General features: G+C 41.6%; 1 protein-coding gene across 3 annotated transcripts in view; it reads right to left on the bottom strand.

Annotated features, from left to right (window-relative positions):
• Window positions 1-1,637: 1,637 nt before the first annotated feature.
• FBXW11 (F-box and WD repeat domain containing 11) overlaps window positions 1,638-24,752 on the bottom strand; it is a 65,339-nt gene continuing 42,224 nt past the window's right edge. For all 3 annotated transcript variants that reach the window (XM_042826180.1, XM_042826182.1, XM_042826181.1), the window contains 10 exons: window positions 24,220-24,406; window positions 23,604-23,694; window positions 14,099-14,236; window positions 13,382-13,500; window positions 12,164-12,413; window positions 10,891-11,009; window positions 10,180-10,290; window positions 9,053-9,131; window positions 7,414-7,602; window positions 1,638-4,079 (listed from right to left, as the gene is read on the bottom strand). In XM_042826180.1, the coding sequence (XP_042682114.1) occupies window positions 7,441-7,602; window positions 9,053-9,131; window positions 10,180-10,290; window positions 10,891-11,009; window positions 12,164-12,413; window positions 13,382-13,500; window positions 14,099-14,236; window positions 23,604-23,694; window positions 24,220-24,406 (1,256 nt within the window). In that variant the 3' untranslated portion in view covers window positions 1,638-4,079; window positions 7,414-7,440. The remainder of the gene's footprint in view (window positions 4,080-7,413; window positions 7,603-9,052; window positions 9,132-10,179; window positions 10,291-10,890; window positions 11,010-12,163; window positions 12,414-13,381; window positions 13,501-14,098; window positions 14,237-23,603; window positions 23,695-24,219; window positions 24,407-24,752) is intronic.

The following is a 24,752-nucleotide window of genomic DNA, read 5'->3' as shown; positions in this document are numbered from 1 at the left end:
AGTCAGCAAGTCCAAACATAGAACTTGGGCCTGGAGCGCTCAGCTCTGTAGCTGCCAAGGAGAAAGCTGTGGGCAGTTGGTAGCACCCAGGCCCCCTCACCTCACTGCTCACTGCCACCACATCATATCGAGTGTGCATCATGAAAGACACAACACACACAACCACTGCCTCATTTCTGAGCACAAACCTTCCACATCACCACGTTAACTAGCAGATAGGGCTAACAACAGCTTCCCTGTCCCTGAGAGCATCATGTAACAACACACAGCAAAACCACACGCTGCCATAACACAGCACAGCAACGAGCAGGGTGAGAAACAATTCTGCTGTAAATTGAACAGCCACAGCTATTGCAAACAGAATACTCAACAGCTCATCCTTAACCACGGCCAGATTCGCCCTGCTCGCCCAGTGCCCACAGGATGTTGGACAGCAGTGCAGAAGTCACATCACTCCCAGCACAGCCTATCACCCCCAACCTTTGGTAAGGATGAAGAGCCAAAGGACCCCAAAGCACAGCATGAAGCCAGCAGGAATTAACAGATGGCTGTTATGAGCACATAAGCAAGGAAAACCAAACCCACCCAACTAACTTAAGTCTGACCTGACAGTGTGTATTCCAGGTATCTCTGCAGGGGCAGCTCAGAACTTTTAAGGCTTATTTGGGTCATGATACTCAGCAAGACATTTGCAGTGGCTTTAAACACTTCTGTGAGGCTACACTTTCCCCACTGCACTGCTAACACACGCAGATTCGTTTTCCTCTCTCTGAAGTAATCTGAACAAAGTCTCTGGGAAAGTTATCCAATGTCAGAATAAAAGTAGCATACATCATAAATTCAGAATACTGAATTTGCTGATGCCCTGCCAGCACCTCATTCACACTCTCAGCCCCTTTAAAAGCACTTCAGGTCGGTGCACACAACTTACAGAGAGCAGCACTTCCAAGAGGTGATGGTGAGCCCTGCGGTGGGGATGCAGTCACAGCTCGCTCAGCACAGACGGCCACACCATGAGGGGTCACCAACAGAGCAGGGAACTGCTTTGGGCCTCGTTCCCAGAGCAAGGCAGCACCAGATCTGCGGGATGAATCACTTCTGGTTGGACGGATCAGAAATGAATCGTTACCCAACAGCAGCAGCAGCGATGATTTCTCCAATTAGTTAAAAGCAAAGGAGTCACAACCAGAACTGACTGAACAGCAGGGGATGGAAGGAAGACCAACCTTCCTCGTGTTACCGTCTGACTGATGGCAGATACACCCCTTTACGTGACCACGGCTGCCTTAGGCAGGAGCTTCAAAGCACTTCTTCAACCTCAGCACTGCACATCAGAAGGACACCCAAGGAGAGCAGTTTTTAAGACACAGCTAACATCAGGAGTCCCTTTCTGGGAACAGAGCTCAGCACGAGCACAGATTGCTTCAGCAGCCAAGGAAATGGGTAACATTCAACACCCCTATCTGCATCCTTGATAAATAACAAGGAAATTCTTCTTGTGCTGCTTCCTGATGCATGGGCTGCCAGTGCTGCAGCAAAGCAGATGAGTTTCCCCAAGACTTCACCGTGCCCCTGCATCAACTAATGCATAATACCAGCATGCCTTAATGACATTACCCATCCATTTATTTGACAAATTAAGTTCAAACTTTTTTTTTTATTAAGCACATTCCACAGTACAAAGCTTTAGATCATGAACGATATCTGTACAATTTAACAGTTTCAATAAGCTGTTCATACACCAACTTTCCAAACAGGTAATTGGCAAACATAATTACAAGTTAGAATTAGACTATCCCAGTGCTTTGAAACATTAATATAGCAGTAATGTACAGTTGCTCAATTATGTTAGCAAATCAAAGTCCAGAGTGCAGCCAGGATCACTACCATGAATCCCAGGAGTCGAGTTCCTTGGGTGCCAATCACAGAAGTCCACTGCTATGTTACACAAAGCACAAAGAAGTTCGGACCGCATGTTCAAATACCATCATCTCCCCAGGAAAAAGCAGGAATTTAAATCTTACACATGCATTTAGAAAAGGACTCCATTCTTCAGAAACAATTATGTTTGGTGTTTGTTTGTCTGTTTTTTCTCAGCACTGCAGCAGATTTTAGACCATTTGATGTTAAAGCTATTAGATGAGAAGGGGAAGTAAGGTACCTTCACACAGTACTGCCACGTCTCCCAACCAGGGATCTTATGGACAACCAGGAGCACGTTGTTCATCTTCTGTACTTCACCACGTTTGGTCACCTTGATGAAGACGTTGCCGTAACACGCGAATGGGAGTTGAACACTGATCCCAACACCTCTCTCAATGTGGGGAGGAGAAAACCTCAGGATGCACTGCTGGGCCACCTCGGCAACGTCTCGACGCACGCCTTCTCCAAACTCGTTTGACACACAGCGACGCTCCCTGCACTCGGGATCAGCCCCTCAGCAACCTGACAGCCCTCAGCCTTCCTGATGGCACGAAGCTCCAACAGAGCACTGCCAGGGGACGCAAACGACGCCTCAATCCATGGTGACCCATCTCTGTGCCAGCACGTATCTTCCCCAGGAAAACAGGCGCGTTCCACGCTGGCTGAAGCACTGAAGAAAAGCCACCAGCAGGCACAGTCACACATGGCTGACGAAGGTACGATATTCACGTTTGCATCTGTCCACGGCTTACTCCAACAGAAGAGAAATGCAGTAGCGTTTGTGACCACATAAATTAGAGGGGAGACCATGACAACACAAAAAAAAACCCTACTGAGATTCCAAATAAAAGCATGCTAACAAAGAGAAACCATGACCAGGACACCGCGTTATGGTTACAGCTGAGAGCTACAGGTAGGGAAGCCTGCACGGCGATCAGAGCATTGACCTGAAGGGACCTCCACTCCACCACGAGGAAGGGTAACAAATCAAACATAAATAAATTTCACTTCGGCCCATGGCACTTCCTCCACTGAGCAGCCAAACTAATGCTAAAGGACGTCAGCAGGCGATTGTGACAACCTACTGGTGGTAAAAGAAAGACAACTGTCAATACTGCGGCACAAAATATAAGATACAGAACATAAATTAACCTTTTTTTTTTTTTTAATTTTTAAAAAGTTTAGAAATTACATTTTAAAATATGTAGTTCCCATTAAAAAAATCCTAATGAATACTGAAAACCTCCTTCTGCAGAGAAAATTTCTAGATAATTCATATTATCCCCTACAGTGCCAGTAGTCAGAACATCCTGCTGCCAAGTGCTACCACAGCTTGCGTTAGTGTGTAGTGTCAGGAAATCCTGACTCCTAGCACCTGGAGGTTACACTTATGTACATCGTATCTACATGCTTATACAGTATCTGAAATGAGGCAAGCACACACGGAAAGGTTTTACTATACCAAACATTAGGAAGCGCAGGACGGCTGTCGTACAGAGCACAGTTAAAAGGAAAAGACAGTGCTATACAACTAGTTTAGATAACCTAGCCTGAATTACAGGTAATCTTTAATTTAAAAGAAATTATTGGTGCAGAAACAAGTAAACTGTAATCCAAAAATATTACTGAGCAATTCAGAAATATTTCTAAGAGTCCAATGTACACTCCTATCAAACAAAACAGGCTCTGAATCTGTCGTAAGAGCAAAGCCTAAAGGACAATGATGACTTGGAAAGCAAAGCTCTGTACATTCTGGGTATGTGTTTGGCACCCAAATTTCATTGGAGAATGTTTTTTCTTTGAAGTCAGACAAAAGTGCAAAGCAATATAAATTAGGCCAAGTCCTTTCTTGACGTCTGATTTATTTCTGAAAAAACAAGCCATCTGAGTTCAGGTTCTACGGACAATATACATGTGAAGCTTTGGATTTCTCACTGCAGGGGAGGGTAGGCTTCTGAAATTCATCTACTCGAAGTCAGTGAATTTGTAGTAAATTCAAAGACGACCACTGAGAGCAGGAAAGATTAAGAAATTTAGATATAGAATTGTGCTGCTTTGCATCTACACAGCATCTAGAACCAATTCTGACTTTAGCTGTCGATCAACATCTTCAGGCATGTAGGAGCCAAAATCCAGTAGTTCAAGACTGTGAAACCCTGCAAGAGACAAAAGACAAACTGAACTCACAGAACACGCAAGTCAAAAAGTCCTTTTGGAGACGCAGAAGGTTAAGCACACACCATCTCTGGCACTCCAGGCTGAAACTACAAGACCAAACACTGTGAGGAGTACGGCGCTCACCGTGTGGAGGAGGCACTCAGCTGTGAATAATTCTGTGATAGAAGTCCTTCCTCCAAGGACGGGGCACCTCCATGGGACACTGCCTTTCCTGCACAACATGCTCCGAACATCAGAGCGCTTTTCTTACACACCTCTGGGGAGCTAAAAGGTGAACCACCTGCTCATCCTGCTAAATGCTGGGCACTTTACTGAAAGAGGGACAAATGAACTTTCCTCTCCTCCAATGCTGCAGAGGAGCAAGCTTTGCTCAATATACAAACTTGGCTCCTAATACGTAGGATTTTAAGAAAGCAGACAAGACGCTGAAATTAGTTTTAGACTTTGTTTCCCCCATCCTGTTACACGACCCTGTAAATACTTGGCAAAATTAAATCCAAATTTCAGTTTTACTCACCACTTTCCAAAATCACTTTTGTGGACCATGGTGAACTGCCCTGTTCTGATATGAAATTCCCAAGAAAGGTTAAAACATCTTTAGATGTTAACCAATGGCTTCCCTTCCCCCTAGCACAAGACCTAGTGCTCAATATAAGAATATCAGAGTATCATATGGTAACAATTTTTATCACGTTACAATAAACACCAGGAGTTCAACAGAAAGCAATAAAACTCTCACAGCCAACTGCCAGGACTGTCAAAAATGATCCACTTTGAAGAGGCATAACATTGCAAGCCTTGTAAAAAACCAAGGGCGTGGGGCTGTTTCAAAACACAGAAAACTATAATGTTTGAAAGCATATAAAACCCTTTCATTAAATGTCATAATGAAATATTAGCTGTTTGACCATAATTGTATGTAGATTTATGTTTTGTGAATTCTGACTTCAGAAAAACCCTTCAGAAAATGACATCACAGCACCTCCCCTGTATAGGAAACATCATGAAGGGACAGCCATTTATCAGCACTAGCAATTCCTGGGATCACATCCCTGCGTGTTTTTAGTTCTGCATCGTGAGACAAGTCAGTCATAAGCTGCTCAAAATTGTCAAGTGTGCAGAATTTCAAAGGAAGAACACGCTGCCAAAGGCTCTTCATATTTCATCAACAAATCTCCATGACAGTGGATCTTGCAGGTCACATGTGGCAGGAAAGAAAATAAAGTACCAACACATTCCTCTTGTGCTTAAGACAAACTACGTACAGCTTTTCCATGAATCAAACTAGTAACCATTCCACTTCAACAAGCCTTGGAGTCTCCACAGCAAAAGTTCACCCAGATATTGCCCCATGTGGCACAGCAGCCAACAGGACCATCTCTGCCTACAGAGTAAGGCAGAGTCCCCAGGGACACAACCATCAGTGCTGGCACCAAGCTTTCCACGTAAGAACACAACCACACAGTTCTGAAGTGGAAGTGAGAGGGAAGCAGCGTGAAAGGACCTCGCTGCTTTGAACAGCTTCATGATCCACCTCCCCCAGGAAAGTGTCACATTTAACTACCTCTCCACCCAACATAAATGTTACATTATCACACTTGCTTTCAAATTTCTGCTGGCCTTCCACTGCACAAAGCATAAAGCAGCCGCTGAGTTTTCACTAAGTTGCCCTTGCAGCAACGTTCTTAACATCACAATTTCTTAAATGAGCTGCTCAATGTGTATTCAATACTGCAATATCTCTTCTGACACTAAGAAATACGGTCAGATTTGGGGTTTTAATTTAGAAAGGGAGGATAAGGACACGCATGAAATACTGCAGGGAATACTAGTGATTCCCTAACACACAAGCAGGGCAGAACTGAAGTTCATATGAGCAATGGGTTGATTTAAATGTGCCTCACACCCAAGTTCTAGTGGAGCTGGATGTAAATATATTTCCTTAGATTTTGAAGAAAATAAGCAAGCTCCATTCTCTGCTGATTCTGTGTGCTAACACTGCATCACAGCATGAGACTTCTTGCTCAGTCATGGGCCTAATTATATTAAATAATTACTGGTTCTGAAACTCAGTGTAGCAATGCCCAGCTTTTGGCCTCGATTCTCTGTCGAACCCAACAAGCCACTGGATCTGATGTCTACCCAGAGACGACATCACCATGGCCTTCCTCAAAATAAGCAGGAATTCACTCAGCAGGAACAGCAGCCAACACTTTCCTGAGGGATGAGTGCAGGTCAAAGGAAAGTGACTTTTAAGAAACTATCTCAAAGAAGCCAAGTGTTTCTTCACATGGAAAGCTGTTTCCTAGCCAGAAAGAGAGATCCTACAGAAGGAATGGAAAGAAGTCAGAGACCATAGCAGGAATAAACGCGTACAGACAGACAATGGAAGTCCAGGCTTACTCGAAGAGCCACAGTGTTTAAGCCAACGACTAATTACCTACTTTACATAAACCCTTCCAGCTGAGGCAGTAGTACTCCTAATTCCTTTTGTTGTGGTGCTCCCACTTCCTTGAAAGCACACGTTATCAGCATAGTCAAACACAGGGCACTGGAGAAAGGGGCCACTGCTCTTTGCTAAGGCAATTTCTACATTTCCAAGCCCCAACACTCACAGCTATTTATAGTGTGAAGTGCAATTGTTGGCAGCAACGCAGATGACACAAGAAAAAGAAACCATTGTTCTCACAAACAGATCTACAGCAGAGCTTTTACCCACCATGCCTGAACAACGACAGGAGGCGGACTTGCAGAAAAACTGAAACAAAATAGGTTAAGACCACGTGCCCTGCTTTTGACAGCTTTGTCACACTGCCTAACACAACATTATTTCTAGTTCTGAAAGTCCTCCAAGATACTTATGGCCATCACAGAATTGCTCACTTGTGATGAGCGTTTGTCCAAAGATCATATGTATTTTCAGTTTACCAGGAGCACATTAAGATGCTCGTTAAAAGATTTCATCCTGAGATGCCTCAAAAGCTCCAAAAGATTCTGATTTCACAGGATATTTGCAATACCTGTACCAATGCACCAAAATCTCCAAGAACACTGCAAATACCCAGTAATTTCCCATATTATATCTTAAGTATCCAATTACAGGAGCTTATAGGGGACGTGAGGATGAGATATCATGACATGGCAAGTTTTGAAAGCTGAAGCACGACCATGCATGGCTAAGTAATGCAAGAAGTGGCATAATAAATGTCTGCTTTCTTAAGGAAAGCAACAGTTTACTGTTTAGAGTAATACAACCTGCAGGTGAAGTGATAAATTTATAAACATGTTCTATGTGAAGAGACAAAGACTTACCTTCTGAGGGTAGTAAAGTGCAGACTGTTATCTGGAGATGTAAGTGTATGTTCTAGATGGAGAGCGAGTCTCATTTGGGGCACTGGGTGGCACATTTAAGAAATCCCAAATCAGAATTGTATCGTCATGGGAACTACTAATGATCTGAAATTCATCAAACTGGAGCCTAAAGACACGTCCTGAATGTTCCTGTGAGAAATGAACAGTAGTTAGCAGGCCAAGAGGAGGATAACATTTCATTACATTTGTGCTCACACAGATCTGGATGCAGAGTGGTGCATTAAAATTTTGGTGCACTAAGAAGCCCTTAGTTATAATCACACTCGAGTTTAAAGAAAAGCAGTTTTCATACATAAACTTTGTCCAGTGTAACATACAGCTTTCAAATAAAATACTTGGAAGCTCTGAGTCTCCCTGCAGGGGCCCACTGCACATGTTGAGGCTGACATTATGAAAGACTAAGGCAGTCTATCAATTAGGAAGCATCGATCTAGAAGACTGGCTGGCACTAACAGTCTACACCAGGGGTTCCTTTACCTACAAAAGATTTTGCATTCAACACTGCTGCTAACCCAGTTTTTTCTAACAGACCACATCATGGCTTCATCTAGGACACATTGCTGCAAGAATCAGCATGGCTCACTCACGGAGCGCGTCCAAATGCTGCCAATAAGGAAAGGAGATGTAGGAGCTCCATCAGCTCTTTGGAAAAACCTCAGAATGGATGTCCAGAAAAAGTTTTCCTCTTCCTCCTGCTTACCCATTTGTTAATAAATTTAAGAGGAGTATGAGACCTTTACTAGAGACCTAACTAAAGCTGCCAGACTGATCTCCAAATTAGAAGCTGAGTTACAGTACACCCACAGAAGGGAAAGAAGCAACTTTTTCCAGTAAAACTACATACGCATACAGATTAAAAGAATAGTTAAAGCTCATCTTCACACAAAGATTATTCAAAAGAAGAAAAAAAATGTAAGTGCTTTTAGGAATATAAGGACTTCTATAGTGTCAGGAAGGCCAAACACAGGCTGAATAAGCCAGTTACCATCATATGCAGACAGTAACTTTGGGTTGCTACGAGACTGGAGAAAGGTCTGACTGATTCCTGAAGTAAATTTAAAAAAAGAAGTGCATAAAATTTCAGTTTACTGTCAGAAACCAAAACTCTCAATACAAGGAAAAAACAACAGCCTCAACTCTGATAGTCCTCAGGGGCAAGGGGAGTTCCTCTGGTAATTCTTTCCACTTATCCTCCCTTCTCTTTGCATGCCTCTTCCTTTCAAACTGAAAGGTTAGGAAAAAGGTTGTGGAAAGACTCACAGAATTTCAGCCCCTTTAATAGAAGGAAATTCAAAGCCAGCATGACAGTGGTATTAGGGAACCACGCCAGTAGCTAAAATGATTTAACATAATGTTGTGATTTATCTTTTAGAGTCTCTGAGAATGTCTTAATTTTTCATTTAAACTTCAGTTCAAATCATTGATGATACGTACATTTTATTTCATTTTTAGCATAAGAAATAGCCCAGGCTTTACAGAGAACCCCCTGAATTTCTCATCTCTCCTAAGGTGAAGGAATAAAATGCCTCATGCTTTCAAATGGAAAGTCTGAAACCTCAAATTAATACATCATACATACCACTAACGTACGCAAGCATAATGTACTTGCTGGGGCACGAGGGTCAAGAGCAGCTTGCAAGTCCCAAACTTTAATTTTGCTATAAAGTAAGGTAAGAAGGTTATATAAGCATTGTTTCAAATGTAAGCACAGAAACATCTAAAAGCAACAGACAGAATTCCAGATCTTTCCTTCAGCTGATTTATCAGAATCAAGCAAAACATTATAATTTATCTTCACTAAACTACTAAAGCTGAATCTCGTAGGACAGACAGTTTTGTATTTCTTTTTAGAAGCAAATACAGTGATGTCTTTGTGATGGCCCAAGTGGGTTGTTTATACTCAAGACAAACTAACTACGTCTGTATACACAAGCCAGTTTGGAACTGCAGAGGATCTCAAAAGCCCACAACACTACTGATGAAGTGTGAAGATCCAACAGGAATTAAGCAGGGACTGCCAACCCCTGAGGGATGATAAGCCCAAATAAAAGGCTGGAGACTAACACAGTTCAAGAATTGTTTTCAATAGCTCTACTGTTCACTACAAGGACAGTTCATACAGAAATAGAACTGGAGAATTTGGATGTGAATGTACATTGTGCTGAATCTACTGCACAGCAGAAATACCACTTGTAAGGCAGAGCAAATCAGAAGTGCTCATGGTGGGGCTCCTGCCTTTAACCTATGAGAAATACCACTGAAGAGTTCTGAGGGCCCTACGTGATATATCTGCCCTCACAATAAGTATCTTCAGTGTCGTTGTCTTGAAACAAACAAAAATTGAAAAGAAAGCACTGATTACTCTGAGTACATGGACCTGGAAAGGAGCAATTTCTAAGGGAAGACACAAAAGAATGCACTTTTTTAGACCGATTCTCACTTCAACCAAACAAAAGCTTATTTTCTGTAAGAAGTCAGGCACGAGTGCCAAATAAATTGTGTGCACTAGAATGCACCAGAATAGTAGTTTTAAGTAGACGAGAAACCGCAGCCTGATAGGCTGAAATGCTGAAGCAGAAGCCACTCCAACAGTGATCCATCTGTCACATCAGAAGAGACCCTTCATACCGCAAACAAGGCCCAAAGGCTTTCAGAATGCTTTGTTAATGAAGGCAGAACGTTTAGAAATTGCTCTCAGAAACTTACCCATCATAGGCTCCACTAACAATCCTCTTGTTGTCGAACCTGATGCATCGGACCAGTTCTTCATGGCCTTCTAATACTCTTAAACAGGCACCACATTCAATGTCCCATAGCCTTAAAAGAAAAGAAAAAAGTCTGAGCACTTCAGATTCAGTGCTATCCCTTCACCTTACACACAGTGATTTAAGCATGCTTCTGAAGGGGTTTCTGCAGAAAATACCACAATTTGCTAAAAAGAGCAGCTGGTAGAACTAGGAGACATTTGCAATTCAGATAAAACTGTGTTGCAGCTGCTGTACATAAAAACTAATCTAGACACTCAAAATTACACGCGAGTAAAGGTTGTGTACTTGATTCTTTATTTTAAGAAACCTCAACATACTTTTCCATTCTGCATAAATCAGTGATACTAGAGGTTCAGAATGCACGAAAACCAGTGACCAGTGTCACCATCTCTCAAGTAGAAAACAAACTATTTACTAGGTCATAAACTACAGGAATAGACAGTTTTCTTTCTGTTCGTCTGAACCTCTCAGCCTCACTTTTTCACATGCATGTGATATATTAACTTTCAAAGTGAACAAAATTCCAGTTGTACAGCATCTGCTTTAATAGCAAAACATACTGAAGATGGTTTGTAGCAAAGGTCAGGGGAAATCCTGTTATCGTGTGGAAATGCACACAGATACACAGTGACAGCCTGCTGGCACCCACCTGATGGTGTTGTCAGAAGATCCACTGACAACTAGTCGATCCCTGTACTGCAGGCAGGCAATGCCACGCTTGTGCCCATTGAGAGTACGAACAAACTCGCACGTACTTGTACTCCAGACCTATGAAACATGAGAAGGATGTTTCTTTGAGAATTATGCTCAATGAAGGCTTCTGACTTCCAACAGAAGAAGCTGTTACAAATTCATAAGCAGAGGTCTGAGGCTGACTTTTGCTGGGCAGCAGAATGAAAACTTCCGTAGTATTTTTACAGGCAAAGAGGAGGCACTTGGTGTTAGTGGAAGATGGCATTACAGAGCCTAGCAATGACAAGAGCCATTGGCTCTGCTATTGTGCATCACATCAGTGAGAAAGACTGTATTTTCAAGTAGGAGATACTGGTCCAAACAACCTTCAAGGGCTGATGGCACTTGAATCTTGGTAAGTAAGTAAGTAATCCTTTAAAAAAAGAGAATATACATACACAAAAATAAGCTGTATATTTTACCAAATAAATTGCTAGCAATCTGCTTCTAAGAGAAGACCAAAGCCACAGCCTATTAAAGCTTGGTGGCTGTTTCTTCTTTAACATTGAAGTATTTTGATCAAATTGGTTCATTTTTAATGAACTGCTATTGAAGTTGTAATGTAAAGGATTCATGTAAAGTAGCTCATTTCCAAAACAGTGCAGCGGGTTTCTTGGCAGATATTGGGACATGGAACTTCCAAGTGCTTTTTGGCACAGTACAGAGTAGCTCTGGTTCTAGAGAAGGAAGGGTGGAAACACTTTTGTTATATTAATACACTCTGGATAAGTCAGACTTTCTGGTATGTAGTAGTTTTCAAATACAGCATTTTAATTCTTTAAACACAGCAAAGTCTGGTTTAACTGGGAAGGTGTGGTATGGAAAGGCAACTGCTGATAAATTTCACGTCTGGAACAGGACTGCCAATTGAAATTAAAAAAAATCCATTTGGAAAAAGGCACAAAATGTGCCACATTTAACAAACAAACCCATCTCGAGATTAGAGTTCAGATGATGAGTAGGCTTTACTTTTTTGAAGCTGCATGACAGTAACCACAAAAATGCTACAAGACTTGTTATATGCATGGAGACATTAACAACTAGTCAGAGGAAGCAGCTAGCTGAATGGTAAGGAGAAAGTCACAGAACTGTTTACAAAAACTTTGGCTACTCGGATTAGAATTGTAACTTCCAGAAGCTTTTCTGGCTTGGTAGGGATTCAGACCCACAGGAAAGCTCTGCCAACTTACTTTAATGGTCCTGTCACCTGATGCTGACACAATATACTTGTCATCAAAGTCTACCACGTTAACAGCAGCACGATGGCCAACCAAGACACGGCGCAGGGTGATGTCAGTAGGTGATGCCATATCCCAGACAGCAATAGATCTGTCTTTGGAGCACGTCACCATTAAGCCGTTACTGAACCTCAAATGAAGCACTGCTTCATTGTGATGAATCAACGTGTTCAGAACTTCACCTGTATTTACATCCCAAACTCTGCAAAAGAAAAGAATTTTATCCCAAATGAAGGAACTATGTGCATTGTACAGTGCAAACACATACAGCTCTGCTACCATATTCAAGAGAGCTCTCTGGTTTGGTTTGCCAACACCTCTTTAGGTTATGGAAGAGCAGAAAGGAACTGGGGAAATATCTTGGTTCACTTCTCAGTCACAAGCAATAATTAGGAGCAGTGTGCAATTAGGCCAGAAAAAGCCTAAGCTGGGCCACTGCTAAAAGAAAGGGTTGCACAGTAATGAAGCATGACTCTAGAACTCTTCTTTCTAGGTGGATTAGAACCTGTGTAATGTACAAATTGATGAAGCAAACCAAAAATAAAGTATACTTTTCACTTTTTAAGAGTTTTATATCACTGAGATAGCGATCACAATTAGCACACATTGTACCATTTGGAAAGAAGTGGCCTTGTGGACTTGCATCAGGTGAATAGCACTACTGATTTTATAGTAACTGACAGTAACTGCTATGACCAGTTCTTAATTTCAATAGATCAGTACTGATATAGCAATACAAGCCACCAGGAGACAAGGCCCTTCCACTGATCTGTACCTCAGCATCTGCATATTTGAAGTCTCGCGTTCACTGTCAACTGCTCCACATATAAAGTCTTCTTTCATTATAGCTCATAAGTAAAGTATGTCAAAAGGTGACATAAGAAACCTACATGAGGTAATCACCACGTAACCAGTGCATCAGCCATTCTACTTCACGTTGTGCTTTGAATGATACAGGTCACATCTCTTCACAGTGCTTAACACTACAAAGCATGAGACAGACTTGGAAAAAAACTGAATATGATGCTTTGCCAAGTGCAAATACCTTACTTTCGGAATAATGGTATCACACTCATATGAGGGATGTTTTCTGACATTTGGAGATTATTACAAATATTCCCAACCCTGATACTCACTTTTTTTTTTTTTTTTTAAACTTTTAACACTCACCTCACTGTAGAATCTGAAGATCCAGTTACAATGACCCTTTCATCATACTGCAGACAGAGAACTGAGCCAGTATGTCCTGTTAATACTTTCAAACATTCCAAGCTTGTTTTGTCCCAAATCTATAAAAAAAAAAAACAAAAAAAACTATAAACAGCTTGCCAAGATCAAGAAGATAGGTTCAAAAAACTTGCACACTGCTGCTACTGAGAGGAAAGGAAGAAATCTGGACACAGCAGCAAGAACCCTTGGCTAAGCTGCATGTCCAGACAGCGACTCTTGTCCTCCCTTCTAACTTGCTGAGCCTCCTTGATGCAAGGTTTTGGCATTACAGTGAAACAACCAAGGATCACAAAAAGACAAAAGCCTGTTTTACAAAAAGAAAATGTCATGGCACTCAGGGACAGCTTCCATGAAAGCAGCTGTTTTCATGAAAGCCAACCATTTGGAATGACAAAAAGACACAGCTGATAATAAGTGCTACACAGTCCTCTTTCATGCAGGCAACTGATTTCACAAGTGTTTCTTTGTAGCCAGTGGTATTGATAGCCTGTCTGCTGAGTTTCTAAGACTTTACAGAGGTACAGAAGGCATTCCTCACAAACCCTGAGGAGAAGCACTGCTGGAAGAGACAAGAGAACACATGAAGGAAACAAACAGCTCCCCCTCCAAGACAGAACTACCATTCACACACAGAGAAAAGACCATCCAAGGGCTTACCTTAATGGAGTTATCTCGTAGGCCACTGATTATCTTTTCATCATCATACTGTAAACAGTAGACACCTTTGCTATTCTCAGAACGGCACTGGATCCTTTGCAAATTATGTCTCCCACATCGCCAGTTAGATTCTATAGTCTAACAAGAGGTGAAACAAGGGGGGTTAGGCTGCATGCTCCAGTGTGATTACTGCAAGAGGCCCAGCAAATCTTTCTCACTGTTACGAAGTTCATCCTTAAGATTTAAATGCAAAATTTATATCCGTATCTGTCCCAACCACCCATAAAAATATCTTAAACACCATGAATTTAGACCTTCATATTTTGTCACAACAAAAGCAGCGTTCAGTGCTGAAAATCATACTCAAGCAGCCTTCATGAGAACATTCAGAGGAACAATCAGAAAGATGCATTTCAGTTTCCCCTTGTACATATGCAGTCATCTGATAGCAGCAGCAAAGAACTCGTATGGTGTGTGCTCAGCATCACTGAGTAACCAGCACACAGACCCCTACACCTTCCTGCCCCTGCCCAGCCTTTTCCCACATTAGCTGTCATGCATCCAAGGGATTCTGAGATACACAAATTTCTGCTAAGCACCTTAAAGCATTAAAAAAAAACAAAAAACAAACTCAGCAAGGAATATAAAATTTAAACAATCTGAAGAACACCTAAAACTTACTTTTTTTTCCTCCTCCTCCTTTCAGCTAACAGACATGACACCTTAAAAGGAGGCAAACTATTTCATGGCAGAACAAGAATTAACTCCATCTTGTGATCGGCTTTCCTGCTTGTGAGAAGACCAGTGGTGGCTTCAAAGACATGTGAGATATGGGACTTTGGTCAGAAGGTCTGCACACAGCTCTGGGACAACACCTGCAGTACTCTGGAGGCTAAAATGCCTTTCATCTTCCAGCACAGGCACCAGAACAGCTCATGTATTTGACTGCTTCCCTGATGCTCTCCACAGTGCTGTATGGAATCCCAGGGTGCAGCTGATCAAGGATCAGATAATTGGAAAAATTATTTATAATCAAATCCTAACTCTAAAGCAGTATCGGGCACTTCTTCAGTTCCATGCAGTTCTTCCTCTCCTCTCCAAGTCAGAAAACAACTAAAATGATAATTAAAGACAAAAGTACAGAGCAACTATGACCTCCCAATTCCAGGAAAATATGCCTATTTTAGCAGAAAACTTGGTTTTCTGTGCACTTACTCCTTCAGTTGTCTCCCATTACGCAACTTGGAGAGAATTATCCACAATTATAATACAAACCTGATGTACCATGGGAATTTGTCTAAATGAGAAGTACTAAAGCATGCTGGAAAAGCACACTGACAAGTTATTCATCCCTCTCATTCTCTTCCAATCTGTTGGGGAAGCTAATGAAATTAAGACAGCAAGTCATCTGCCAGCTCACGATCAGCTTTTCTGGCCAGTTAGCCTGCTGCTGATCATCAGACTGAACCAGGCTCAGGCTGCTCAGACCTGACATTGGCTCCTCTTGGGCTCCTGCTCTGAAGGTAGCAGACTGCTCATTTTGCTACTTCCTCAGCATGGGATGGATGTGTCAGGAAGAAAGGACTCTTCAAGCCTCATCAGAAGATTTGTCACCTGTGCTTGGAGGGCAGAACTGCAACTCGTTAATTCCCTCACTGTCAGAGCTCGTAGAATAGCCTCTGGAAACAGCAGAGCATTTAAAACACTAACAGCACGAGCCACTGTAACTAGAGATCTGAAGGCAAGATATTTGAAAACGCAGTAACTAACACTGAATACACTGGAGATGAAGTATCTCAGATTCGAGCAATCCAATTTAAATAGCTTCAGAAATCATATAAGTTCAGACGTCCAGTTCTAAGAAGTCACCTCAGGGAGAGTTCCCCTACAGGAACGTTCTTGGAAAGGTCAGAAACAAGCAGTTTTATGCACCACGTGCTGGATTACTCAGACCTCCAGGCACTGCAACCCCATTTGAGCACCTCCACACCTCAGGTTCCTGTGGCAGCTACAGAATACATTAAGAACACCACCAATCGGTTGTCTGTAGCAGTTTCCTCATCAGAGCAGCAGTCGGGAAGAGTATGCTGACCAAACATTTTGGGACCAGTGTTGGCTTAATTCTTAGCAGCTCACTGCAGGAAGCGACATAATAAGCTTACTACAGGAAAACACTGGCATCAGATAAAAGAAACTAAGGTATTATTTGCACCTACATGAAGGCACCATAAAGCAGCAAGTCACGTGCAGGTGCACATTTTAATTCTGCGAGTAGATATCATTTCATTTGTAGGTTATATAGTGTGGCTACTGTGGGAAAATACTTCATGTTTTTCGAGAACTTGTAAAATCCCCTTACACTGCGTAAATTTCAGTGTGCTGGGAAAGTAGCCACAGTACACAGAGAATATACAGCAGCATTTAAATTAGCAACAGAGTGAAAACAGATGTGTACGTATGGAGAAATAACATTATTTTAGATGACTAAATACAGCCGAGTGGGTGGGCAACCTGGAGGACCCTCTGAAAAGGAACATGTTTAATACAATACTGGCAACCACATGAAAGCTTCTGCTAGAGGAGATTTCTGGTTGTTACTGAATGGTGCAGTTAATAGGTTTTCAGCTGCAGTCCTTCCAGGAGATATCTCAACACACTACGTACACATCCAGTAGGTGTGTGTGTGCATATGAGCAGGGAGCAACAAACTGCTCTGTTTTATAGACTGTTACAAGCATCCTGGGGTCAACGCTGAGAGACTGCATTTATTTGCATGCTTACAGCAACAAACCTAACACCAATTGATGCAGCACTCTCCTGCATTTTCTGTAGCAAGTCTCCAAGGTAGCAGCCCCTATACTTGGGTTTCACAGCTGAAAGCAAGCGGTGCAGAACTCTGCCTCCTTGGCTCACAGGCACAGCAGTTTCACACACTTCACTAATGCTCACTCAGGGCGATAGCAGCAAGCATGCTACACAACCACCAAAATCTGGACACAAGGGATAAGGAACAAAGGTGAAGATAAAACGTCTGCCACACAGAGAGCCATTTAGCAGCTGAGGAACTGCAGAACTGGACAGAAAAAGGCACTTAGAGAGAAAATCTCCCAGAGAAGCCCAAGATACAGAGGAATAGCCAAGTCTTAAACACAACAAGGTAAGTTCACTGGTACAAGGACAGTAAAAAAGATGCAATCCATCTGGACTAGCAGTTGGAACATTTGCTATACTTCAGATGGTAAGGATAATCTATTAAGAGCAGGGTTGTTTTTTTTCCCCACGTTTGATGACGTGCCCCGTGTTCAGTTCCTTGCTAAAAAGGGGGTTTTTATCCTTGTGAATATTATTGCAAAGCAGGTTTATCTTTACCCCCAAAACCAAGGAGACTGTTCCCTGAAAAAACACAATTCTCAGAACAAAAGCAGCAGGAAAAGGAACCACAAACAGGGATTCTCCCAAGGCACTGGGCTTTTACAGCAAGAGCAGCTGAAGCCCCAAACTCTATTCTTCACACATTTAGAGTTGATCCTGTGTTGTCAGGGTGAAGAGGGTCAACTATCTCATTCCTTATGAAGTTAAAAGGTTTGATATGGAAAGATGGAATGACAGGGTTGCATTTCTGAGGAATTTCCTCTTCAGACTCCCTAGGAAATTAAAAAATCACCAAACCTCTGAACAAGGATGCTGATTCCAAAGATCCCAATGGGAGTCCCTACTTCACTGCTGGGTTTCTACTCTGCTGTTAGCCAGCAAAAGTCAAGCAGCTTCTGTAGTCTCTGTAAGAGTCTTATGAGAAAAGGCTGCATGATGCATGCTGCCCAGGAGGCTTAAACTGCTCCTCAAGAGCAACCTGCAGAGTGCTGGAAGAACATTTAGTAACTGGGCTTCTGATCTGACTTGTAAGAATACTGCACACTCAGGCTATGTTGTTACCTTGTGAAGAGCAATGAAACTAAAGCGAGGCCAAAGAACTAGAAGTGAACCACTGAGCCACTCCAAGTCCAAACAGTGCGTGGGCTTTCAGATCAGCTTGGGGTAAAGTATCGCTTTTAGTCCAAGAAGAAAAGCCATAAATGGTGGAGTCAAAAATATTAATAACTCTACAGAATAAGGAATGGGAAGCTTTTCCTAGCAAGTATCACAATTTAATCACGTGGTTTTTTAGGGGCAGAAATTAAGACCTAAAAATTATGTTCCTATCATTTACAGCTGCTCAGATAAGATCCAAACGTGAGCAGTGAAGTTGATGAAGTGTTGTCTTTCTGCTTGCAACCAACCTGATACATAAGAAGCTGCTCAATGTAAAACCATCCCCAAGACTCACTGCAGCCTTACAGAACCCTTTTTAAAGCCACAGAAAGAACAAATCAGATGCTGAATGAGATAGATATGGACAATGGAATAGGCTCATTTGTTACAGAGGAAGAGAAGACGACTTGCAGAAATTGTATTAAAGGCCAGCAACACAAAAGGGAAACCCCAGGAAAAAAAGCTGACTGCGTAATAAAGATTATTTTATAAAGATAAATGTTCTCTCAGAGTGGCAAAGTGATGTTGAACATCAGGGACACCTTAGGCAAAAAAAGAAAAAAAAGGGGGGGGGCAGAGACAAACAGAAGTTTTAGGCCTGAAGAACAGTAATTTAGTATTAGGACTCCTACTGCCCAGGATGGTGGATGGCTCTTGCTGGTTTTCTCTTTGATGCTCCCCTCATCTACAATGCCCATCAACAATACACTGCATGCTTCAGAGACGCAGTGAAGTGCCAAGCTTTCAGGTTACAAATGCAATATCAAAATATACTGAGACTTTAAGTGGACTCCTGCTATTGAAGTGAGAGGAAAGTAACACTGCAACTGCAGAAGAAATCCATCTCTTCCAGACCTGGAGAGGAAGTGTTAAAAATGTGAGCTAACATCAATGGAAGCAGAGAGCTCCTGCGAAGTACCTTGATGACACACAGCTGCTGTACACTCTGACAAAGTGCAGTGCTGATGAAAAACTGAGTTGTTGTATCTTTTAGTTCCCATTTGAAACAACTTCACACACAGCACCATAAAAATACAGTTCTATTTAAACAGGTACTTATCAGCCCTCACCAGGGCGTGAGACCAGTTGAAATACTCAAACAGGAACACAAAATCCCTCTTTCAAACCTTCTGAAGAAAACAGCAGCCTTGGCTGCCCATTTGTGCAAAGCAGGAGTGGTGTATGCAAAAGGAATGAAAAAAAGCCCAGCCAAGGATCTGCCTCATGACATGGAGACCCCAGACCAGTTTTCTGCCCCTCTCACTTGTGAGAGTCAAGGCCTGTGCCATTTGGTCTCCGCCTCAGCCAGCTTCACATTAAGATGTGCCTTTCAAGCAGCTCAAGTATGAAAACGTGAAGCAAAAATCACATTTTATTTCTAATCTGAATTAGGTGGACTTAAGTTTCCATGGAACCAAGATGAGAACTTGTCGTGTTCTCAAAGATAAGGGGAACATTTATGAAACAGCCTTCTCAACTCATCACATGGATACTTGTGCTAGATCTGCAGGGAAAACCAAATAGTTGGCTGGGCTTCACAAATAATATGGAAAAAATCCAGGGACTCAGGGTTCTGCAATCAGCAGCATTAAGCTTCCCATCTTGGCACGTTGCCCATTAACACAACCCACTCCAAACAGCTGACCATCACACAGCCCTTCAGGACTGCATCCGGTCACAGGACACCCTGCAGCAAAAAAAATTCCATAAACAAGTCTCACAAACCCAGGTTCCGTTTTCTAAGATATGCCCCCCAAATGGGTTTGCCCCTATTAGAAAAAAATCCTACAGAAGCTTGGCAATCCAACGTGGGACTTGGAGACATTTAGCATTGCTGGACCACCTCCTGTGAAATGAAACCTTATTAAATATTTGGCTTCACAGTGGAGGGAGAGACCTCTTTCCAAGAATTTGGTTTCAGATCTCCAAATGTCCTCTTATTTTCAAATCTGATGATTTCAGAAGTGACATTATGTTCCTAAAATGTGTTTGGCACAAAATAAACAAACACTGGCACTAATAAAGCTTCAGAGAGGCAAGGGAGCCTCATCTGCCAAATCACAGCCTGTCCTACCTTGTAGTTAATGACACTTGGTGGTTGCATGGACTTTTAACCTAAAATGCAAATAGAGTCCAAGGGAAAGAATTCACATTTGCTTCTTATCATTCCTCAGTTTTCCTTCCAATCATTAATTCAAGCTTTGAATTACTTTTCAATTCTGTCAGTCAATCAGAAGAATAGAGGACATAGCTCTTAGAGTTCATCTCCACCCACAGAGCCAGTTCAGCACCAGCTTCTGCAAACTGAGGTCTCTCCTCACATCAGGGACAGCATAGCCAAGCTTCATCTTCATTCTCCACAGGAAAAATACTGACTGGTTTGATTTTCTGTGTCATCAAGTAGCTTTTACTGTATTAAAAATAAAGAAATTGAGTCCACCAGATGCAAGATAACAGAGATACTAAGATAATCACATTGCAGTGCTAATACAGTAGCCTTAGTAGGAGGATGAAGGGAGTGTCTGCATCTTTGGTTCATCATGAGCTGCCTAAGCTCTGACAGAAGATGAAGATCTCATTAAAGGCCCAGACAAATATTTAAAGAAAAAACATTTTGATATTCAGAGATAGAAAACTCTTCAACACTGCTAAAATGGAAGCCTTATTTAAGAGATTCTGCATATTGCTTTGAAAAGCGAAGAAATGGGGAAAGTATGAAAGTAAGGGAAAGTGTAACTTAAGGCACAAAGAAAACAAATAAAGGCAAAATCAAAACCAAGCAGAAGAGAGTTAGGAAGCGTTCCAACCCTTACAGTTAAGTCTTGTTGCCATTGTTACCCACCACCTACATTTTCAAACAAAGTTAAAAGCTTCCTTTGACAGTTCTGTAGGGAAGCAATTTGTGAAAAGTGCTTTAAAAGGGTGATTTATAAGTTAAAAAAAAATCTAATACACTCTGGGAAGCAGATGAATTATAGGACTCTGGGTTATTAGCAAAAACACCAACCCCACTCCAGGTTGGAAATCTAAAAGCAGCAGTATTTCAAAAGCCTGAAACATTTAAGCAGGGCAAACGCTGGCATGGTACAACACCACCCCCACCCTTCTGCCTTTGCTTCCAGCTGAGCCATTCCCAAGAGCCCATGGGGAAACATGCTGCCCATATGAACCCAACAGTGATGACGCTGGAAGCAGCCACTGCTTCAAGCAAAGACTTCTCCACTCCAGAAGACTGGACAAAGATGCACTTGGTTCCTGAATATGGACAAACAGAAGCTTACATTTTTGCTAAAGTGAATTTAAGAATCGAGAGCCCACAGCTGACAGCTCCAGCATCCTTCCAGCTTTACTTTTCTGCAGTAATACCCATGGGCCACGTACAGCTCTGAGGTTAGCTAACAGTACCTTAAATTCTACCCAAAAAGCTACAGAAGTTGTAAGAGCAGCTGGATTGGCAGGTAGTTTGGAATGGGCAGGAACTGAAAGTTCATACACGGATGAGAAGACAACTCATTTCCAATGCTCATTACTCACTTTGCTATTTTCAGGTAGTAGTGCTTCCTGGTGTTCTACACACAGCACGTTCCTCAGCTCCAACCTGACACAAGGTAACTCCTCACATCACATATTCAACATTCATCACATCATCCACCTCAGCATGATATGATGAAAAAACCAAAAATGTATGAACTGGAACTCGGAATACAAGCACAGTGCTCAACAGAACACTATTTCTTGACACTGATATTTTCTGCATATTTTCAATAGCTACTTACCAGGCACCACAGTGCAAAAATTCTCTTAATTTGAAGGTCTAATATGTTTACAATTATTTTAACAAAATTGAGTTTTTCAAGAAACATGTTTGCTACAGTATATATTTTTAGTGGCACAGTCTTCCACTTCAGGATACTGAAACATTTCACTTTTAATATTTGCATTAGTAATGGTAAGGAGTGAAACACAAGAGTCTGGTCTTCTTCCCCCTCCTTACTTCCTGCTAGTGAGAACCATCCATTTCAGGAGCACCATTTCTGTGCATCTTATCAGTGCATCTCTAGTAACTAAAGAATCATTATTAAATAACAGGCTGTCAAAGTTTAAAGGCTACAGCTTCATAACCCCTCACAGCAACACTCCATCTCTAGTAACCAGAATAAACCTATGTAGATGTTCCACTTATACCTTACTGAATGAGTACTGGAAGAGAACAACTTCTAAAATCTGGGATAAAATAATGTTGAACTTCTTCAGTATTCTACACAATTTCAAAGGCCATTTTTCCACACTGCTTTTCTCCCATTTTTGTTACTGAACAACAACAAAATTTTGCTGAAAACAAAAGAATATCACATCAAGAATTGCCTTTAATTCCGTGGGCTTACCATTACTATAATACCACTGCCATGCCTTACACATACAAGACATCTCCTTTCAAATACTAAGATGTGCATCATTCAGCTAGCAAGTATCAAATTCGATCTTTCTTTGCCTATGCAACATTTAATCCTTAGTTCTGATCTGTAGATGTTTATAAATTGTGTAACAGGGGTTAAAAATATTTGGAAATTGGATTATATTTTGCAGCAGTTACATTTTACAGATAGGCTAAGAGTTCTGAATAATTTTACAGAGTGCCAAGCAACACAGACTCATGTTTGCCATGGCAGAATGATTCCATTAGATGACATCTGCCTCAAACATCAAAACACATTTCCCCACTAATGAACTTCAGACCAAAATTTCATATCCATCATGTGGTTGAAATAAATACTATAATGCCTGAAGTATCACTGAAGAGTTCAGTGGTGGGTATACAGGAAACTGAGCAAGACTGACATTCTGCTGCTAAGTAGAATAGATGACCCTTATCAGAAATACCTTTAAAAAGTGAGCCCAACATTGTTACTCCAGAAAGACAACCACCATTTTTGTATCAGACAAAAGATTTGTCCTTTCTATTGCCTCCTTACCACCGATACCCCTGCTGAGTTTGCTACAGTAGGACTAATTTCTCTAACACAAAAATCTTCAAAAAGATTCCCATCCAGTGCAGAAAGCTGTACTTGTATCATTTACAGTTTTACAAGTAACAAGTTACTACAGTAGCTAGACTTCAAAACGATTAGCATTTAGTGTTAACTCTCAGATCATGTTTTAAGTGAGTCTAACGAATATATCAGAACATTCTGAAGGATGAAGGATTGTCTCTGAGTAAAGTTTCCTAAAACGGCCATTTTATTAAAAATCACAGACCCAAAAGAGCTCCAAGATCTTTAAATGCAAAAAGGACAGTGTTAACACAAAGCTTAGAGTAACACAAAGCTGCTGAGGGTATTTCTTACGCTTTCAGAGCCCAGAATGCAGTAGTAATACAAATGCATATAATATGCTTCATCATTCCAGCATGCACCTTTGAAACATTAACCACAGAAATATCATTTCTGCTGCAGATATTACATGTCAGAAAACATACCTCTATGTCCTGTATTATCTTTGGGTATAAGGACCTGTAAAACGAATTTGGGGGGCCATCTGTTGGTCTGTTTTTAAACAGGTACTGATCCCTAGAAAGAACCAGAAACATATTTTTCAGTTTACTACAAAGAAACAGAACTGCAAAGGAGTTCAAAATCTGCACAGAACAAAAACTTACGACGCATTCTTACGGAATACTTGCAATAATTTTTAGTATTGAAATTATAACCCTTGTGACTTCAGAATGTGACAGCTGTATTTGAAAAGAAACAGGCGTTTTCCTTATGGCTTTGATTGAGGGTTCTCTGCTTCTCAGGGCTTTGGCCAGCAGGGTGTCCTCCTCTTGCACAGCTCCTTACACCATGCCTTGCACTTTCTTAGGCACACCACTAGAGAGCACAGAGAAACAGGTTCCTAAAGCAGAACACCTGATACCTTCATATATCTTTGCGAAGGATGAAAAGCTCTTTGCCGCTGCTGCCACAAGAGTCCACAGAAAGGATAATAAGGACTGCAGTGATGCTCACTATCAATTGCTCTCTGATGGAGCTCACAATTAGCTCAGTCTATCAAGGAGAATACAGTACGAGATGAATTACTGTCTTGGTACTTACCAACACCTTCTTTCTGACAGTCCCTTCCACAGCGGATCTGTGCGTACCATTCTTTCAATCAATTTTTTCCATAGCATTCCCTCAGAGATGACTCTCTGCCACTCCTTACATACCAGCTCTGCTGCACAGAGTGATCTGGCATCAAGATAGGAAAGGATGTTTTCTGCTATGTGATCTAAGCCTTGCTCTACAAAGAAACAAAGGCAGTCAACACGTCAATCACTTCACAGTGAACTACTGAACACATTTTACAGTACACTGAGAGAAAGCTAACGCAGCTTTATTTAAGGCACTGGAACAGATATGATTAGCTATACCATACACAGAAGCATCAGTTACAAATTAATCCCACCAGGTACACCAAAGTATCTATCTCCTTAGTCCCTTCCTACTACTAGTCTGTCCCATCTTCACAGAAAGAATGAGAGCAAACTAAGCTTCACCATTTGCATCAGCAGCAAGAAAGCATTTCGCTGCTTCTCAGCACAGAATCCTGGATGTTTTAGGCACATAATCCATGGGGCTACATGGTC

The sequence above is a fragment of the Centrocercus urophasianus genome, unplaced genomic scaffold (assembly GCF_019232065.1).
Source record: "Centrocercus urophasianus isolate 14NV4802_14NV808 unplaced genomic scaffold, USGS_Curo_1.0 seq_26, whole genome shotgun sequence".
NCBI classification, from domain to species: domain Eukaryota; kingdom Metazoa; phylum Chordata; class Aves; order Galliformes; family Phasianidae; genus Centrocercus; species Centrocercus urophasianus.
The sequence above is the reverse complement of the archived record's forward strand: the minus strand, read 5'-3'. Positions and strand labels throughout refer to the sequence as shown.